This window comes from Gallinula chloropus, assembly GCF_964237585.1.
Source record: "Gallinula chloropus genome assembly, chromosome: 26".
Taxonomy (NCBI): domain Eukaryota; kingdom Metazoa; phylum Chordata; class Aves; order Gruiformes; family Rallidae; genus Gallinula; species Gallinula chloropus.
Genome location: NC_140111.1, coordinates 2,473,045 through 2,490,334, shown reverse-complemented (window position 1 = coordinate 2,490,334; position 17,290 = coordinate 2,473,045). Strand labels below are relative to the sequence as shown.

The 17,290-nt window shown below is 50.2% G+C and overlaps 1 protein-coding gene across 1 annotated transcript; it reads left to right on the top strand.

Moving 5' to 3' along the window:
• Positions 1-473: 473 nt before the first annotated feature.
• Positions 474-10,668, top strand: FBXO47 (F-box protein 47; the record flags this gene model as incomplete). The annotated part of the gene is made up of 10 exons (XM_084275361.1): positions 474-657; positions 1,064-1,234; positions 4,008-4,084; positions 4,606-4,683; positions 5,794-5,902; positions 7,237-7,413; positions 7,979-8,125; positions 8,702-8,844; positions 9,215-9,374; positions 10,550-10,668. 10 exons carry the CDS (start codon positions 474-476, stop codon positions 10,666-10,668), a joined length of 1,365 nt encoding a protein of 454 aa, XP_084131487.1.
• Positions 10,669-17,290: the final 6,622 nt, after the last annotated feature.

Below are 17,290 nucleotides of genomic sequence, written 5' to 3'. Positions count from 1 at the left end.
TATGGAAGTGTGTTTAAGTAGTCTATCCCTCTAATTTCAATAGCATCCCCATCATTTTTTGTAATCTATTGCATATTTAGCATCAGAAGGTAGGAGAACATTAATTACTGGGTCTCATACCATCACATATACTTCCTTGAGTTTCCATTTGGATCTTCCTAACGTTCTGCTGTCCTACTCATACGGTGTCTCCCTGTGCTTTTTTCTTCTCCTCCTCTGTGATCAGCTGAACATACTGTTCTCCAGGATGTGGAATTAGGAAATTACTCTGTAAATTGCATGTCATTGCACTGAATCAAATCAAAAATGCATCCTATGTATACGACAAGGTTTTCTCACTCCATTGCTGTATCTGCAGCAGAGTGATTTCCTCTTAGCCTAGTTTTGAGTATACTCTTTTCCTCCCTCAGAAAACAGGACTTGGCTATTATTTTTTTTTTCCTCCAGGTTAAATTGATGGGAACAGCAGAACAATGCCATCCACTGCAGGGCCTGGCTACACCTTGATTCCCAACCACAAATACAGGCGCAGTAACCGTCGCTGCAGGCAGCAGCGCGGCAACACCCTGCACACCGATTCCCAATCCCTGTCAACGCTCGGGGATTTCAAAACCCTCCCATTAGAGATCTTTCAGATGGTCCTGCATTACCTCTCAGGTGAGGATGAATAAGGAAGGTGTAACTTCCAATACCTGAAAATTGCCACAAAATGTTTTCATTCAGAAAAAGCCATTGTTACCTAAAAAGGCTTCAGCTTTCAGCTGAAGTGATTTGATGTGACGACTTCTCTGAATCCTCAGCTTTTATGTATGAAATGACCAAAACTGAAACGATAATTGCAAACTGTCTGAAGCATTCTTTGCCTCTTATGTGTAAAAACTACTCCTTAGATCTCTCCATTTCTAATTACCACAGTCTGTTGGCAAAGGAGATAAAGAGTAATTAAATTTTGTTGTATTTGTCAATCTCATTTCTTGACCTATTTTTGAAGCAAGATAAAAGTTATTGACTAGTGATCAGCCCTTTTTCATGCAAGTATACTCACTGGGGTTTGCTTTTTCAGTGAAGGACATCAGCATGCTGAGCATGGTGTCGAAAACCATCAGCAACCGCCTTATTAATTACATCTCAACCCCATCAGGAAACCGAAGGCTCTTACTGCAGGACTTTCATAACCCTGAGCTACCTGGCGAGAGAGAAGGAGCCTCTCTTTTAGAGCACTACAAATCTCTAGGTGATCCTTTCATGCAAATGGTAACAATTAAGAAGAGAACCATGCTCAGTTAAAAGGTTTCTTCTGTTCTATCCATCGATCAGTGCGATGCTGAGGATACGGCCCAGATCATTTGCGCAGTGAAGTTCCTCCCCGTGCCAAATAGCCCACTCAGATCCCATTCACTGGCAGGGGGAGGAGGGAGGAATTACCTGAAACGATTCCAAACCCACTTAGTTATGGAAAAAATAATGTACATTCTGCCTCTTGTATGTTTGGGAGGGAGGGGTTTCTTATTACATGGCAAGCAGCACTTGGGCAGAGGATCAGTTCTCAGTAGTAGGTGTTTCCAAATTTAGGTTGTTTGGACACCACTGCTGGAAACTGGAGCAGAAACCAAGAGTCTCAGGCCCCGTGCTGGCTGGAGGAGCTTGGCTGTTGGGGCTGCCTTCATGTGTCACTGCGGAGCAGCTCACATTCCTCAGTCTGGGAAACGCAGCCGCAGGGCTTAAACCCAGCCTAGTTCTAAAGTGACCAACCACTGTTGCCATCAGAAAGCCTGCTCCCTAGTCTCCTTGAGATGCAGTGCAGATCACATTCTGCTGCTTAGAAGAGAAGTGTGCTCCTCACAAAAAATGGTATCACACTTGTCAGTGACTCGAATTCTCCCTGGCAGCTTTGTACCAGGCTGAAACAGGCATGAAGAACGTTTCCCTCTCACTCTGAGCTTAAGGGCAACGTGGAAACGTCTGTGCTTTTCCTGTCCTGACACACTGTGTGCTAACTAAACCCTTTCTGGGTGAAAAGATTCCCTTGTTCTTTCTCTCAGCAGCTCAGCACTCTTTTGGTGTACCAAAATAGCAACCTAATTGAAATAACACAGGTTTGACGGTGATGAGGAAAGCCTTAATTCAAAATTGTTTGCTTCTTAACTTTGCCACTAATTTTTAAACCCCTTTAATTCTAACTCATTAGGAAGTGTTCTATCAGAGAAGCCAATTAAATTAAAGCACAGCCTGATCCATATCTCTTTCTTGTCACCTTGCTGATAAAGAAAACAGTGTTTGTTTGACAGAGAAGTCGAATGATGCCATGGTTAGATGCAGAACTGTAAGGGTAGTTTGAATTTAGGGCGTTAAATAAAGGTATACACAAGGTAAAGGAATTAAAGTAGGGGCAAGATTAAAATAGGACTAAAGAGCTCCTATTGCAAGCAACCCATGTAGGTTTTGAGGTAGCTTAAAATAGTATTAGTGATTTATTTTTTAAAATGAAGCCTGAACCCCCACAATTCTTTAAAATTAATTAAAAATTAATGAAAACGGCTTTGGGCTTTGTAGTAGCCAGATACAAAATAGCAACTTGTTATTCCAAGGTAGGTGTGAGCCCATGGCTGTAGTAGACCCAGTAGTAAAACTGTGACACATGCAAAACATAAAGATGGTTGTCAAGATGTGTGTCATCCTGGGAAGGCTCAAGAGAACGTTTTTGTTAAGAGGCCAGTTGCAAAAATCAATATTTACTTTACAGCAGGAAGGACGGGGCTGGATGGGAAAAAATTCATCCCTGTTCAGAGAGCCTGACCAGGGTCTACGTACCACATCAATCTCACTTAAACTCAGAGGGCTCTGGCTCCACTCAAGGCCGGGGTAGAAGCTTCCAGTACTTGTAACAGGGTCAGGATTTCAATCGTTGTTTAAAATGGGCTTGAGTTACACACGATCACAGCACAGCCCTTCTGCAGAGAGGGGGGATTTTGCTGTACCAAACCTTCTGCTCAGCCCTAACACTGTTTTCCCCCAACGCTGATGGCTGTATTCTGATCTCCAGCTACCCTGCCTCAACAGTTCCAGCTGTTCTTTGGGGAGTTCTCTCCAAAGTCTAATCTGGTCAGTAGAAAATGGACTTGACTGAGCTTTGGACCGTGTCCTGGGTTGATGAATAAATTACAGCTGTCACACAGGAATGCTAACACACTTCTAAATAAGGAAAGAGTCAACTCAGAACCACAGTAAATGCATGAGCTACTTTCTGACATTGGGGAAGTTATGCATTTTTCTGGGAGACTGACAACACAGGAAAAAATGTCTCCTCCTTTCCCCCCTGAAAAAGCACATGCTTTTCTCTTTTAATTGAATAATTAACAAGCAAGATAGATATTTTTCAATCCAGTGAAAGGTTTTGAAGGGGAAGCTGGCAACCCATTTTCTACCAGTGTAGAAAAAAAATGCTGCTCAAACAGCTGTTCCATGCTATAATGAACTCCAGACACTGACATCCTAAACACATACCATTTCAGTCCTGTATGGGAAAATTATTTTACCTCTTAGCTATGTTTTACATTAAGGCAGTTGAGAATATTTTTCTTTTTAGGGCATGTGGCTATCTTGAAAAAATTCTGGAAGCTCAGCTTTCCATGATGTAAGGGGAAAACCAGCGTTCCCCAGGGTGTTGTTAAGAGAGGTGCGACGAGTAATGTTTATTTCCAGTATTTTTAACAGCTGTAATCCTAGAACAAATATAGTCATTTTAATAGGGCTCCAACTGTGACTAGCAGGGGCTTTAAAACAGCACAATAAACAAGTTACAGCATAGGAAGCCTACATACTCCTGGGACACATTTCTTTAGTAAAAGGTGTCCCTTCTCCAGAGCACAGTTTCTGTGCTGCTCTTTCTGCCTCACAGGAGCAGCTTGCCCTCAGCAACACACACATCCTTGAGATACAAAGCCTTAAGCTAATTCAGTATGTGCCACATCCATGTTCTCACAGTCCTGTGTTCCTTTTGTTCACAGGCTTGCTGCTTAAGAGATGCACCTTTCTACTGCCTACAAAGGACAGGCTGAAGTATGTACACAAGGTTCTCTCAGAAGTAAGTTGCCATCCCTATCACAGGTGTGTGGAACTGCCCCTTGTGTTTACGACACCATTTCAAGAAGGCAGATGGTTATCAGCATAATTAATGTATTGGTTTGAAATTGGGCTCTTTTTATTAATAACCATAATCAATAGGCCTAACCTGGCCTATGGAACACTGGGCTGCTCTACTAAGATTTTACATGCCAAAACCAGTGGTTGCCAACATTTCTGCAGCTTGTGGACAGCTGGAAGGTTTGCAGTGGAAGAGCACAGCTCCTCAGAGAAATTCCCATCCCTGGGAAGCAGGGCTGCTCATCCCACCTCCCTTCTGCACACCTCTTTGCCCACAGTTGTGAACGTAACACTCAGCCCTAACACAGGTACTGTAACTTGTTTCCTTACACAATAAGGGCAGGGAATCCTTCTGAGCCTCTCTAATCAGTACTGATGTACCCACATAGTGCAGGGAGTTTTCAATCACAGGAACAAGCTTACAGCCAGTTAAGAGAAATCACCAGTGTTTTTCACTTGCAGGTTTCCTGCTTCAAACTTATTGGGTGTCCAAGTCCTCTGCATTGCTCAGGCTTACAGTGCTATGGGGTGTTTTTACAGGTATGGCACCTTTACAGAGAGAAGGCAAGTATCACAAATATAAAAATATAAGAGACAATAAGGTATTTTTTCAGGATGAATCTGTGGGTTTGTAAGGTTTTTCTAGGATGGATTTTAGCCTTGGGGGGCAGCAGGGAAGGAATTTATTCACACACTTCTCATTTTCCTTTCTGGCTCTGAAAGTTGCTGATTGGACTCTTGAGAATTCCTTGGTCTGGATTTCACTACCAACCAGTCTGCATTTTGATTAGCAATTATTATCTAAGAAGAGAATGGGAGAATATGGGTGAAGGGGAGTATTTTATTAGAACTTCAAATTCACAAATCCAGAGCAGAGATGGTTTAGTTTAAAAGTAAAGGGCTACGCACATCATTCACCAGGATGTTTGTCAGCTTGTGGTAGCTAAAATCAACTTAAAAACAAATAAAAATCAGTGTCAGATAACTGAGTTCAGCAATCCACAGCTTATTTACTGTAATGACTGCTGTGACTGCCAGCATGCAGTGAGATGTTCAGGGCAGGACCTTTTTAACGCTCCCTGAGATGTTTGATTGGGAAGTGTTAGAATTGACATAATGCAGCCTTAAAAAAAAATACAGAAACAAATTCTCCCTGAGAATAACTGGCACTTTGAGCACTTTTTAAATTCATTTAAGTCCTAGAAACTTATGCATCCAGGTGCTGTATACATACACAGCATGAAGTCTTTGATAACACAAAAAGAGGAAGTTATTCTCTTGCCATGGTTCAGAGTTACAGGTAACTCTGTGCCAGCACATTGGCCTCTGTAGTGAACACCTTTGGGTGCCTTTCCACCTGAGGTTCAAAAATAAGAGCTCAGCCCTGAATGTGGAACACCCTCAGCAGCTTTTGATTCTGGGCTGTGTTAAGCTCAAGTACAACCTCTGCCATAATGTGCAGCCCCTCTGTGGGGGATAATAGTTTCCCTGTGCTCATCAGGGAGATGCTGTGCTGGCGTCACACCCCAGGTATGACACCTCCCCTCTCTGTTCTGACAGGCTACGTAACTAATGGGAGAAATGGCATTGTGACCTAAGTGTGTGGCTCAAATCTGTTCCTGTTCACCCCCTTTCTTTTGTAATCCTCAGATCCTGACAGCGGGCTGGGACGAACTGGAGTGTCACCGGGTCTTCAACTTCCTCTGTGAGTGGAGCAATTTACCCCGCAAAGTACAGACAGTTGTCAGCAGCAAACCTGGTAATCATCAAAGCAGACAAAAGTCCTACCAAATCAAAATGCACTCTCACAGAGAAGCCAGGAAATCGAGCTTGATTACCCCAAACAAAGTGCATCTAGAATTGAGGCTGTTTGGGCTCAGCTAAGCCTTGCAGCACCAACCCTGCCCTGTATGTTCTGTTACCTCTGGTATTATGGAGGAAGTGGCCATTCTAAAGCAAGAACTTGGCCTTCACAGAGATAGATTCAGCTGTTTTTCTTCACCAAAAGCAAAGCACTTCTGTCTCTGTAGCAAAGAGTTGTCTTGAGAGGCATTTAGGGTTTTTTGAATCATTCCAATTATCAAGCCAATGCATACATTGTGTTTTTATATTAACTAACATGGACTTGACTCTTCTGTTGTACACCAACACCAGTGGAATCAGTGGGAAAGGAACCAACGCAGAAATCCAGTGCTGGGGTACAAAGTTAGGTGAGATGCTTCTGAAACTCTCCTGGAGAGAGTCCAGAGGAGGCTACAGAGGTGAAGGGCCTGGAGCATCTCCACTGTGAGGAAAGGCTGAGGGAGCTGGGGCTGTTCAGCCTGGAGAAGAGAAGACTAAGGGGGGACCTTATGAATGTTTATCAATGTCTTCAGTATGGGATGCAGGGGGAAATGGGCAGCCCCTTTTCAATGTCTGTGGGGACAGGACAAGGGGCAATGGCTGCAAGTTGGAGCATAGGAAGTTCCACACCAACATGGGGAAGAACTTTTCCCCAGTAGGGTGAGGGAGCCCTGGGACAGGACAGGCTGCCCAGGGGGTGTGGAGTCTCCTTCTCTGGAGAGATTCCAGCCCCATCTGGACACCGACCTGTGTGCCCTGTCCCAGGGAGCTGCTTTGGCAGGGGGCTGGACTCAATGAGCTCTGGAGGTCCTTTCCAGCCCCTGTGACTATGAAACCCAGCGCTGATGCAGCACAGGCTTCTCAGGGAATTCTCACGCCACCCAGACCGGAACTGGGTATTTCTGCAGATGCTTTATACTCAGCCATAACACTTCCTCCTGTTCCCACTGCCTGATGCCAGAAACCAAACCCCAGAAAAAACCAGAAGCCCTTGAAGCCATGCATGAGCTGCTGCAGAACAGCACCAGAGGGTGCACCCCTAGATTCCACTGTGAATTAGCACAACAAAACCATCCAGACTCGGGAAGTAACAGCTGAGAGCTTCATTAAATCCCCCCAGATGTTTTTGGGCAGCTTTAAGGAAATCCTCCTTTTTCTTCCAAGGAAAACTAATTAAAAAAAAAAAAGTAGTGCTGGTGTGTATCAGACAAGGCTTGCTGGGTTTCTAACACCTCTCTGCTCCTGCCCCAGGGAGCGCGCGGAAGCTGGAGCTGCGGATACGGCTGTTCTGCCGCCGCGTCCTGTTGAACCACTGGGCCCACCGCAGCGACTCCGCGTTCTGGCTGACCCGCATCTTAAAGCCCTGGCCCATGGTCAATCAAGCTCGCCTGCTCTACATCATCTTCGGGCCAGTGTCCTCTCTGGATGGTGAGTAGTTCAGGTTCAAAGCCTGTTCCCTGACGATGAGATTCCCTGGCAGGGTCCAGCTTTTCTGAAACCCAGGCTTTGTGCAAAGAAAATGTCTTGCCTCAAAAAACAACCCCCAGCATTCTGCTTAGCCAGAGCTCACTAGCATATACCAAATAATTGATATGTGTGTGTGTGTGTCTGTGTCTGTGTGTGTGTAGATACATCCATATAGACATAATAATTACCTCTGAGGTGAAGAAGTTGCACCTCTGTTCCTCTATTCTCCCCTGCTCTGGGCAGAGTTCACTCGAATGCACCTCCTGGTGCTTTCCCTGGAGAAAAGCTGCTTTCTCACTCAGTTATCAGACCTGGGTTTCTTTAAATCACCCTTTGCTTCATTGCTGCAACTACCAGTGTCCCTATGAAAGTGTCAGATAGGAAATATCCCACTGCTACGACAACAGAGTGGTGTTACCTGAACTCCCCTCCTCTGACTCTGCCCTAAGGCCCAGTTTAGAAGGAATTTTTAATTTAAGAAATTACTTTGCCACTTAACAGCAGCTGTGATTAATATATTGCTCAGGACATGTGGTTTGGCAGAAAATGATAGAAGGACCAACAGATGAGACCAGTCTGAAAGGTCTAGCAGATGCAATTAAACTGCTGTACGATACAGAAGCTAGAGAATGGACAGCAGATGATGTTATCAGTCTTGTGGATGAGCTGTCAGGTGTGTTTTTTTGCCTTTATCATTAATCCATAGGATTATATGCTCGTGCCTTCCCAATCTGGCAACAAGCCTGTCTCAGACACAGCACTGCCTTGGGAAACCAGCTGCAGTTTCCCTCACAGGAGCTGTGGGGTGACTGGAAAAGTCATTGCACTCAGAGACTGGGGATGAGAGAGACCCAGTACTGCTTCCAAACTCAGGCTGCCATTCCCCATTGTGAAAGATTTTAAGACCTTTAAAATTCAAGTCTTGTCTAGACATTATTAAGGAAACATTGTCCAGACTGTGTAAACTGAAAACATAACCTTTGTTCAAGCCAAAATTCTGCTGAACAACATTAACAGCTGCCCTGAAAGTTAGTTTGGGGTGAGGTGATACCACAGAAGGTGTCATGACGAGCTCTATCACTGGTAGGAAATGCTTACACAGCTTCATTGCTGCAACTGCATCCCAGAGGGTATTCCCATGCAAACTCCAGTTGGCTATTCATAAATTCCCATCTTCCCCAGCAGTTGTTGTGGCACTCTGTTCTTCCTGTTCAGTGATCACTAAAATCCTCTCTGTTTTACTACAAAGTGGTTCCCCGGGAGTGGCTCTTGGAGAACAACGCTCGGCTGCTTATTCTGAGTGGAAACAACATTTGCTTCACTTTCATGGCCAGTAAAGCTGTGAACGGGAGAGCTGTGGAGTTGGCCAGGCTCATGGTCTTCCTGGCTTTGGTGAGTGCTGCTGAGCAGAGCCTTTTGGCCTTTTCTCTCTTTATTTCCCCCCAGATTTGCTTTCTCAACCTTGAAAACTCTTTCCCCATCCAGCAAGAGGCTTGGTACCCTTCCACCATCCAGTCCCTGGCCAGCACCAAGCCTCTCCATGAGGAGGAGGAGGAAGAGGACCACTAGCAAAAGGTTGCAAAGCTCCTCCAACAGCATGCCAACAACAGCCTCTAATAATGAACCCTCATTTTCCAGACCTTGGCTGCAACTGTCATTCACTCTTCTAGTCATTCACTAGAACCAATAACTAATTCTAAGATTTAATCGTGCCTTTTATAGCCTCATAAGGGTGTGCTTTAATATCTCCTCTCTGTGTCAGGTCTGTGAGAAGGATCTGTACTGCATGGACTGGGCAGTCAAAATGATGCAGAAGGTCTGCAAAGTTTTCGGCACGGCAGGGGAGAGGAGCAACTTCCTGCAGTGCGTGGAGAATGCCTTTGCCCACATGGTCATGGACATGCTGCAGACAGTGCTGTCCGGTAAGCCTGTGGGTCGGGAGCCAGGGGGAGCTGCTGACTGAGGGGACACAGCCAGGGGGGTGTCACAGCGATATGGGAGTAATTTTGCTAACAGAAAATAATCAAGTGTCATAATTAGGAATCACAGAACCACAAGGTTAGAAAAGACCTTTAAGATCCTCAAGTCCAACCATTCCCATCCTGTGCTAAACCAGACCCCTGAGCACCTCATCTCCCCTCTGTTAAACACCCCCAGGGGGTGACTGAGCCCCTCCCTGGGCAGCCTGTGCCACAGCCCCACAACTCTGCCAGGGAAGAACTTGTCCCTCCCATCTGCTCTGCCCCTGCCCTGGGGCAGCTTGAGCCCATTGCCCCTTGTCCCATCTCCTGTCCCCTGGCTGAAGAGACCATCGCCCACCTCTCTGCACCCTCCTGGCAGGGCAGGGGAGGTGGGGAAAAGGTCTCCCCTCAGCCTCCTCTTCTCCAGGCTCAACACCCCCAGCTCCCTCAGCTGCTTCTCAGAGGATTTGCCCTCCAGCCCCTTCCCCAGCCTGGTTGCCCTTCTCTGGACTGGCTCCAGGACCCCAATGTCCTTCTGATGGTGAGGAGCCCAGAACTGGACCCAGCACTCGAGGTGCAGCCTCCCCAGTGCCCAGCACAGGGGCACAATCCCCTCCCCAGACCCACTGGCCACACTATTCCTGACACAAGCCAGGATGCCCTTGGCACTGGTCTTTCTTGACTGAGAGATCTCTAGTGCTGGGGCTGTGAAACCACAAGTCCTTTAAAACTCATCCCACTGGATCATCAGCCCTGAGCTCCTTTTGCTCTGTGTCTAAGGACAGCAGCTGCCAGCCAGGCTGCTCAGCTCAACAAGCTGCAGTTGCTCCCTGTCCACAGCCTGTCAGCCTCCATAAAGCCTCGGGACTGATTCCAGTGGCGAGCTGTAAGGACAGACAGCCTGCTCAGCTAGGAGAGGTTTTTGTCTGAACCCACAGTTGTTCCTGTCCATCTCTGGACAAGCTGGAGAAGGAATTTTGGAGAGAGTCCCCCGTGTTGTTTCACAGCTGTCAGGCCATCAGGTGCAGTAGCTGATGCCTCATAAATCAGAGTGGAGCTGAAGGAGGAAGGTTGATCTTCAAAGAAGTCATTTAGTTCCACTAATCACTTTTAAATGGTTTTCTTTGCCCTGGCAGGGGACCGTGATGAAGAGGACAGCAGCTTTCTGAATTTGTTTCACCTTGTTAATGCACAAGCAAACTTCCACAAAGAAATCCTGTACATGACCATGAGAAACAACAGCAACACCATCTGATACTCCGAGTTCTACAGGCTCTTCACCTACTCCTGCTGGATCCCTTTAGTTATTTATTCTACATCTGCAGCATCCAGTTACTTCTTACATTCCCGTTCCAGCAAGAGCTGGAGTGGCAGCAGGAGCTGCTGGTGACCCATGGCAAGCCAGCAGAATGAGCTCACAGGACGTTACTGAGGGAACTCTGAGGGTTAGCAGCCCAGCTCCTCACACTTTACTCCTCTGAGGCTGCACTCAGACACGCTGAGGACCCAGGCTGGGGCTGTGGTTTGGGAACACGCGCTGCGTTCCTCTCCCACTGCGGATGTTTGCACGCACAGACTGTGGTGGGTTTCACACACAGACTGAAGAATGTTCTCTTAGGTCAGAGCCAAAACCATTTTGATCCTTTCATTTTCTTTTCCCTTGGGAACAAGGCAGACAGCTACATGCTTCCAGCTCACCAGGGTCCCTCCCTCACTCTTTCACTCTGCTCTATAGATTCTACACTCAATTCCAGCAGAAAGAGGCAATTTCTGAAAGCAATTCCACTGCTTTGACCAAGCAAGGCAACTCCCCACCCCATCCCACAGCTGCCTTGTAACACCCCAGTAGAAGAAACTCCAGATCCTCTCCCTACCCAGTGTGAGGACTGAGTTGTCAAAGTGTGCTTGCCTTTGTGGGATGTAGCTAAGTTGGAGATACACCTCAGATGCACCCAGGCTGAGCTCACCCTTTCGTTACAGTGTGTAAGAGTTCACTGCTGACAAAAGGTTTGGATGTTCCATATTGCCTTCAAACCAAAAGCATGTAATAAAAAGCACTTACTTCACTCTGCCTTGTTCCCAGCACAGCTCTTTTCCTCCTGGTAGCAACTACTCACCTTCTCCACCTCAGACACTTCCCAACTGCTCCTCCAGGCCAGGATTTAGGCTGCAGAGACCTGCTTTTAGCTCCGAGAGCCGACCAATCGATCTCAGCTGCCCACACCTGATTTCAGCAGCTGCCAGCAGCTCGGGGAGGGGGCTTTGCTCTGCTGGGGAGGTTGCAGCTTGCCCTGCTCCCAGTTTAACTGCAGGGGCGGGATGGAGGGTATGGGAGTGCTGGGGAGCTGTGCGGAGTGCCGGTAGGTGGCAGAGGGGAAGCCTTCCCTGCGAGGAGCTGGAGAGGTGCCCCCCAGCACCGCTGCTCGGGGGGGGGGGGATTTTCCCCAGCGCGCTGCGGTGCCACAACCGTGGACGTGTGATTCCCGGAGCGAGGAGAACACACCGCGCTCTGATAGCCAGCCGGTGCCTCCAAAGGGATGGGGAGTGAACTCCAAGCGCCAGGGAGCAACGTGCAGCCAGAGGGAGACGCAGCCAAGAAGCCACCGAGCCGGAATCCCACATCCCAGAGCCTCATCCCGGGCTTGTGACACACAGGAGCCGCTACCAAGAGATCCCCCCGAGAGACGGAACCCAGAGTCACGGCGTCTCCAACCACCCCCTCTTCTCAGCCCATCCTCTTCTCAGCCCATCCTGCGCCGGGCTCAGCCCCGGGAGCGGGGCCGCGCTGGCAGCACATCCCACCCCAGCCCGTCCCAGGGGATGCCGTGGTGCCAGCGCAGCCCCACGGGCAAGGCAAGGTCCTTGATTCACTGGCAGCAGAGGTGAAATGTCAGCTCGCCAGCGCTGCCAGCACCCCCTCTGGGAGTTCAGGTTCTAGTGGGAAATATTGATGGCATTACTAATTATTATTATTAACTGTGCCTTTGCTTACACACACACACTAGCTCAGTGTTAGTTTCTGCAGGGCTCGTACCTACACCAGCATTCCCACCAGTCAAGGACCTTCCTCCCCCAAAGGATCAAAGCTCAAACCCACCGAAATGGCACTTCCTGAACCAGTTTTGTTTGGGCTGGGAACTGACAGCAGCCTCCCAGCATCCTTTCCCAGTATCACCTGGGAACTGACAGCAGCCCCCCAGCCTCCTTTCCCAGTATCACTGAGCACTTCCCGCAGTGAAACACTGCCGAGCTCATGATGGGCAGACTGGGAGCCCCTGGGCTCCCAACTGGGAGCATCGTGCACCAGAGGATATGTGAGAAAACGGTGCTTTTTCTTCTGCTGCCAAATTCTGCTGCCATGGGGGGAGTAAAACCCCCCTCCCGAGGTGAGAAGGGAAGTTCCCCCTGTGCCCAAACAGGGCTGCGCCCCAACTGCAACCCGAGCTGCGGAGCACCGTGTCCCATCTGCCACCCCTGTCCCGCTGTCCATCTGTCTGTCTGTCTGCAGACACCTCTCCTGCCTGCTGGGCTGGGTCTCTTCACCTTCCAGCGCAGAGCTGCTGATGGGGGCGTGGAGGAAGGATTGTTCCGCATCGCTGAGGGGCTCCTAAGGCTCTCAGGGGGGGAAGAGGAGCGCTGGGAGGAAGAGAAGATCCTTGTTCCTGGTTTCACACTCAGCTGAGTTTCCATTCCACACGTTCCTCCTTCCTCACTCCCTCTTACTCACTGCAGATGTTGCCATCAGACACACACTCAGCAAGCTGAGGTTATTCACAAGGTGACTTCTGCTTGGAGAAATTCCTCCCAGAATGATTCAAGCTTCTGAGTTTCGACTATATTTGGTGGTGGGGAGACGCTTGTTCATATCCCCAGAGCCTGGGAAGCTCCTGCTGAAGCTGGAGCTCTGGGAACACGCTTGGGAGCAAAGTCACCAACTTTCTGTCTCTCTGGGGAACTTCTACTAACAGGAAATGATGGTGTCAAGTACTCAGCTGGCAACTCTGGCCACATCCAGCATTCCCAGACTCCGAAATCCCCCGGGTTTATGTAAACACACTCTTCCAAAGAGTTTATCAACCCATTTCCTGGGCAACCTTGTGTAGCTCCAGGCCTGGAGGTTGGTGTCCCTGCCTGTGGCAGGGGGTTGGAGCTCTGTGATCCTTGGGGGTCCCTTCCAACCCAGACCAGTCTGGGATTCTCTGAATTCCAGCTCCCTGGGGCCTGTTCCCTCACACCCGCTCGTGTCACGGTGCCACAATGAACTGATGGGCCATGAGCACTTTCTCCTGTTACAGATATTCCAGGTGTTTAGTGCTTAAAATTCCAAGGAGAGCCCAGATGTGTGGGAATTCTGTCTTCTAGGAGGATGAACCTTTCAGTCTGAAACCAGCGTTGTGTGTGACTGACAGTGAATGCACAGGGATCACAGAGTCACAGGGGTGGGAAGGGACCTCCAGAGCTCATTGGATCCAACCCCCTGCCAAAGCAGCTCCCTGGGACAGGGCACACAGAGGGGGCTGGAATCTCTCCAGAGGAGACTCCACACCCCCTGGGCAGCCTGTCCCAGGGCTCCCTCACCCTCACTGGGGAAAAGTTCTTCCCCAGGTTGGTGGGGAACTTCCTGTGCTCCAACCTGCAGCCATTGCGCCTTGTCCTGTCCCCACAGACACTGAAAAGGGGCTGCCCATTTCCCCCTGCATCCCATCCTTCAGATATTGATAAACATTCATAAGGTCCCCCCTTAGTCTTCTTCTCTCCAGGCTGAACAGCCCCAGGTCCCTCAGCCTTTCCTCACAGGGGAGATGCTCCAGGCCCTTCATCATCTTCATAGCCTCCTCTTCATAAAAGGGGAGGAAAAATCCTCCTGCTGCCCCAAATACCTTCCCAGCTCTCTCCAAGCTGGGGGAAATTAAGCTCAGAAATGTTCTTTCCATCCCACAGAAATTTCCATCCCATTAAACCCGTTCCAGTTTCTACATGGAGACGAACTGAGACCTTGGGGAGCTTCAGGGTGAGGATGAGCTCAGGCACCCTCCAAGCTCAGGAGCTCCTGGCTTGCCCCCCACAGCTCCTGGGGACACGGGGTGGGGGGGTCTTGGCAGGGTTTGCCAACACCTCATCCTGCTGGGAGCTCAGGGGGTGCCCCCCTTCTCTCCACGTGTGCCCCCCAGCTCTGCCCTCGGTGCATGGGGAAGCGTTTCGGCAGAGTCCCCACCAGCAGACACTCTCCCTCTCCTGGGCTGTTCCTCTTTTATTTCATCCCCTTCAAGGGTTTTCATTAAAAACAGAAGTGCTGGCTAAAATGAACCCCCAGGGACCCACCTCAGAGGTGCATGTCCCCAGGGGCAAAGCCACACGAGCAGGGGCAGGACCATCCTCATCCCCCCCAGCCTGTCACCAGGAACAACCCACATCTCGGGAGCAGGATGTCACCCTGCCACCCTCTCCCCTGCCACCCCATTTCCCTCCCTTCTCCCCACTCCAGCCCTGGCAGCTCCTGGCTCTGTGCTGGGCAGCCGGTTGCTTGCAGAGGGTTAATGCTTTTCCAGAAGGTTCCGAGGGACACGGACCAGGCTGTGGCTGTGGGAGAGAAAGGAGACGCTTGTCTCGGCTGGGGCGAGTGCTGAGGGAGACCCAGGGATGCTGGGAACAGCAGCGTGTGTGAGCAGAGGGGTGGCACCACCCCCCCTTCTCCCGGTGCAGGGCTGGGGGGGGGGGACACGACACCCACCCCCACCCCCCTTTTGCCTCCTTTAAAATGATGCAACCAGGATCCCGCCTTGCTTCCCCCCCCCAACCCTGATCTGGTTTCTTTCCCTCCCCCACGGGAACAGAAGCTGCACGTTGGTGTTGTGGGGAAGCAGCTTTTCCAGGAGGGAGAAGGATGAGAAATAAACCCAGCAGGGACACACCGGCACAGCATCCCCCACCCGAGCTGGCCTGGCTCCCAGCCCCAACCCTGGTGCCTCCTCCCAGCCCTGAGCAGGACCCAGCTGCTGGGCTAAAACCAGCATTAAAACCCAAACTGTCCCCCCACACCCTCCCTTCCCAGAAATTAAACCCTGGTGGGATGAGGAGCAGCCGGCTCACCTGGACGATGCTTCGGCTGGGATGCTGATGCTGAGCCGCATCTTCCCCGGCAGCGCTTCACAGCATGTAGATGATGTAGGAGAGAATCACCAGGCCGATGATGGCAAAAAACATCAGGATGAAAATATCCAGCATGGTGAGGGAGGGAGGGAGGAGCCGATGGGGCTCCCGGGCTCCCCGCGGCGCCGAAAAAAGGAGGGGGGTGTGTGTGCTGTGGTGGGCAGAGGTGTCACCGCTTCGCTCCCCAGCCCCTGCGGCTCAGCTGCTGCGTCCTCCCCTCCCAGCCACAGCCCGGCTCCGGCTCAGGGTGGAGAGATGATGCCGGAGCTGATGGAGCCGATTTCCAGCAGGCAGATGGAAAATAAAGGGATAAACACAGATGGGGAGAGGGAGCTCTGGGGGAGAGATGTGCCCACAGGAGGGTTGCTTGGCCCCTGCTTCCTCCTGCCCAGCGGATCAGGGTGCTTGTGGTGATGTGATCCCAGTTTGCAGCTGGGAAAGGGCCCATCGTAGAATCCCAGACTGGTCTGGGTTGGGAGAGACCCCAAGGGTCACAGAGCTCCAACCCCCTGCCACAGGCAGGAACACCAACCTCCAGGCCTGGAGCTACACAAGGCTGCCCAGGGCCCCATCCAGCCTGGCCTTGGACACCCCCAGGGACGGGGCACCCACCCCCTCTCTGGGCAGCCCCTTCCAGCCCCTCACAACTCTCTCTGCACAGAACTTCCCCCCAGTCTCTCCTCTCCCCATTCCCTCCTCCAGCTTCACTCCATCCCCTTGTCCTGCCAGTCTCTGCTCTTTAACAAGCCCATTCCCCTCCTGTTCCTCTGCTCCCTTCAGGGACTGGAAGGCTGCAGTGAGGTCCCCCCACAGCCTTCTCTTCTCCAGGCTGCCCCAGCCCAGCTCCCTCAGCCTCTCTCCATAGGGGAGCTGCTCCAGCCCTCTGAGCTTCCCCGTGGCTCCTCTGACCCCTCTCCAACAGCCCCACATCTTCCTTGTGTTGGGACTCTGGCCACAGGACTCCAGCTGGGGAGGGCAGAGCAGAGAGGGACAATCCCCTCCCTGTCCCTGCTGCCACCCCTCTGCTGATGGAGCCCAGGATCCCATCGCCCTTCCCAGCTGCAGGAGCCACTGCTGGCTCCTGTTCAGTTCCTCACCCACCATGACCCCCAGGTCCTGCTCAGCAGGGCCATGCCAAGCGAAGCAGCACAATCAACAGGTAAAAATTATACTTTTATTTTGAACTCGAGTGAACCAGGAGGAGAATCGGCCCGGGAGGAGGTTGTTCCACTGGAGGGTTCTGTTCAAAAGGCCAAATCACGGGTCGAATCGGCGGGTGCTGCACCCGACACGGGAAGGAAAACACAAGGACAAACCCCAACCAAGCGACGGATCCAGAAGAAAACACGTTCTAAGCTCAGCACTGAGACACACCCAGGGAAGCTGGGATGGACAAGGTCTATTTTACACGTGATGAGAAGCAACTTTTGCTTTTCTTTTTCCTCTTTTTTTTCCCCTTCTTTTTTTTTTTTTAACTATTTTCTTTCTTTCTTTGTTTTAAATACAGGTTTAGGTGCTTTTCAGCTATGAAAAAAAGGCAAAAAAGTGCATAAGTCGAGAGAGAAAAGGCAGAAATCAAGCAGTAAGAGGTTTGTTTCCCATGGCAGGGGCTACAGGGCAGGGGGGTGGGAGTGGAGAATCGGGATGATGGTTTCAAGGTAGCGGTAAAAAAGGTCTTTGTACCAAAAGGGCATCGCCTGTGGCATTTGGTCCATTAAAAAACAGTT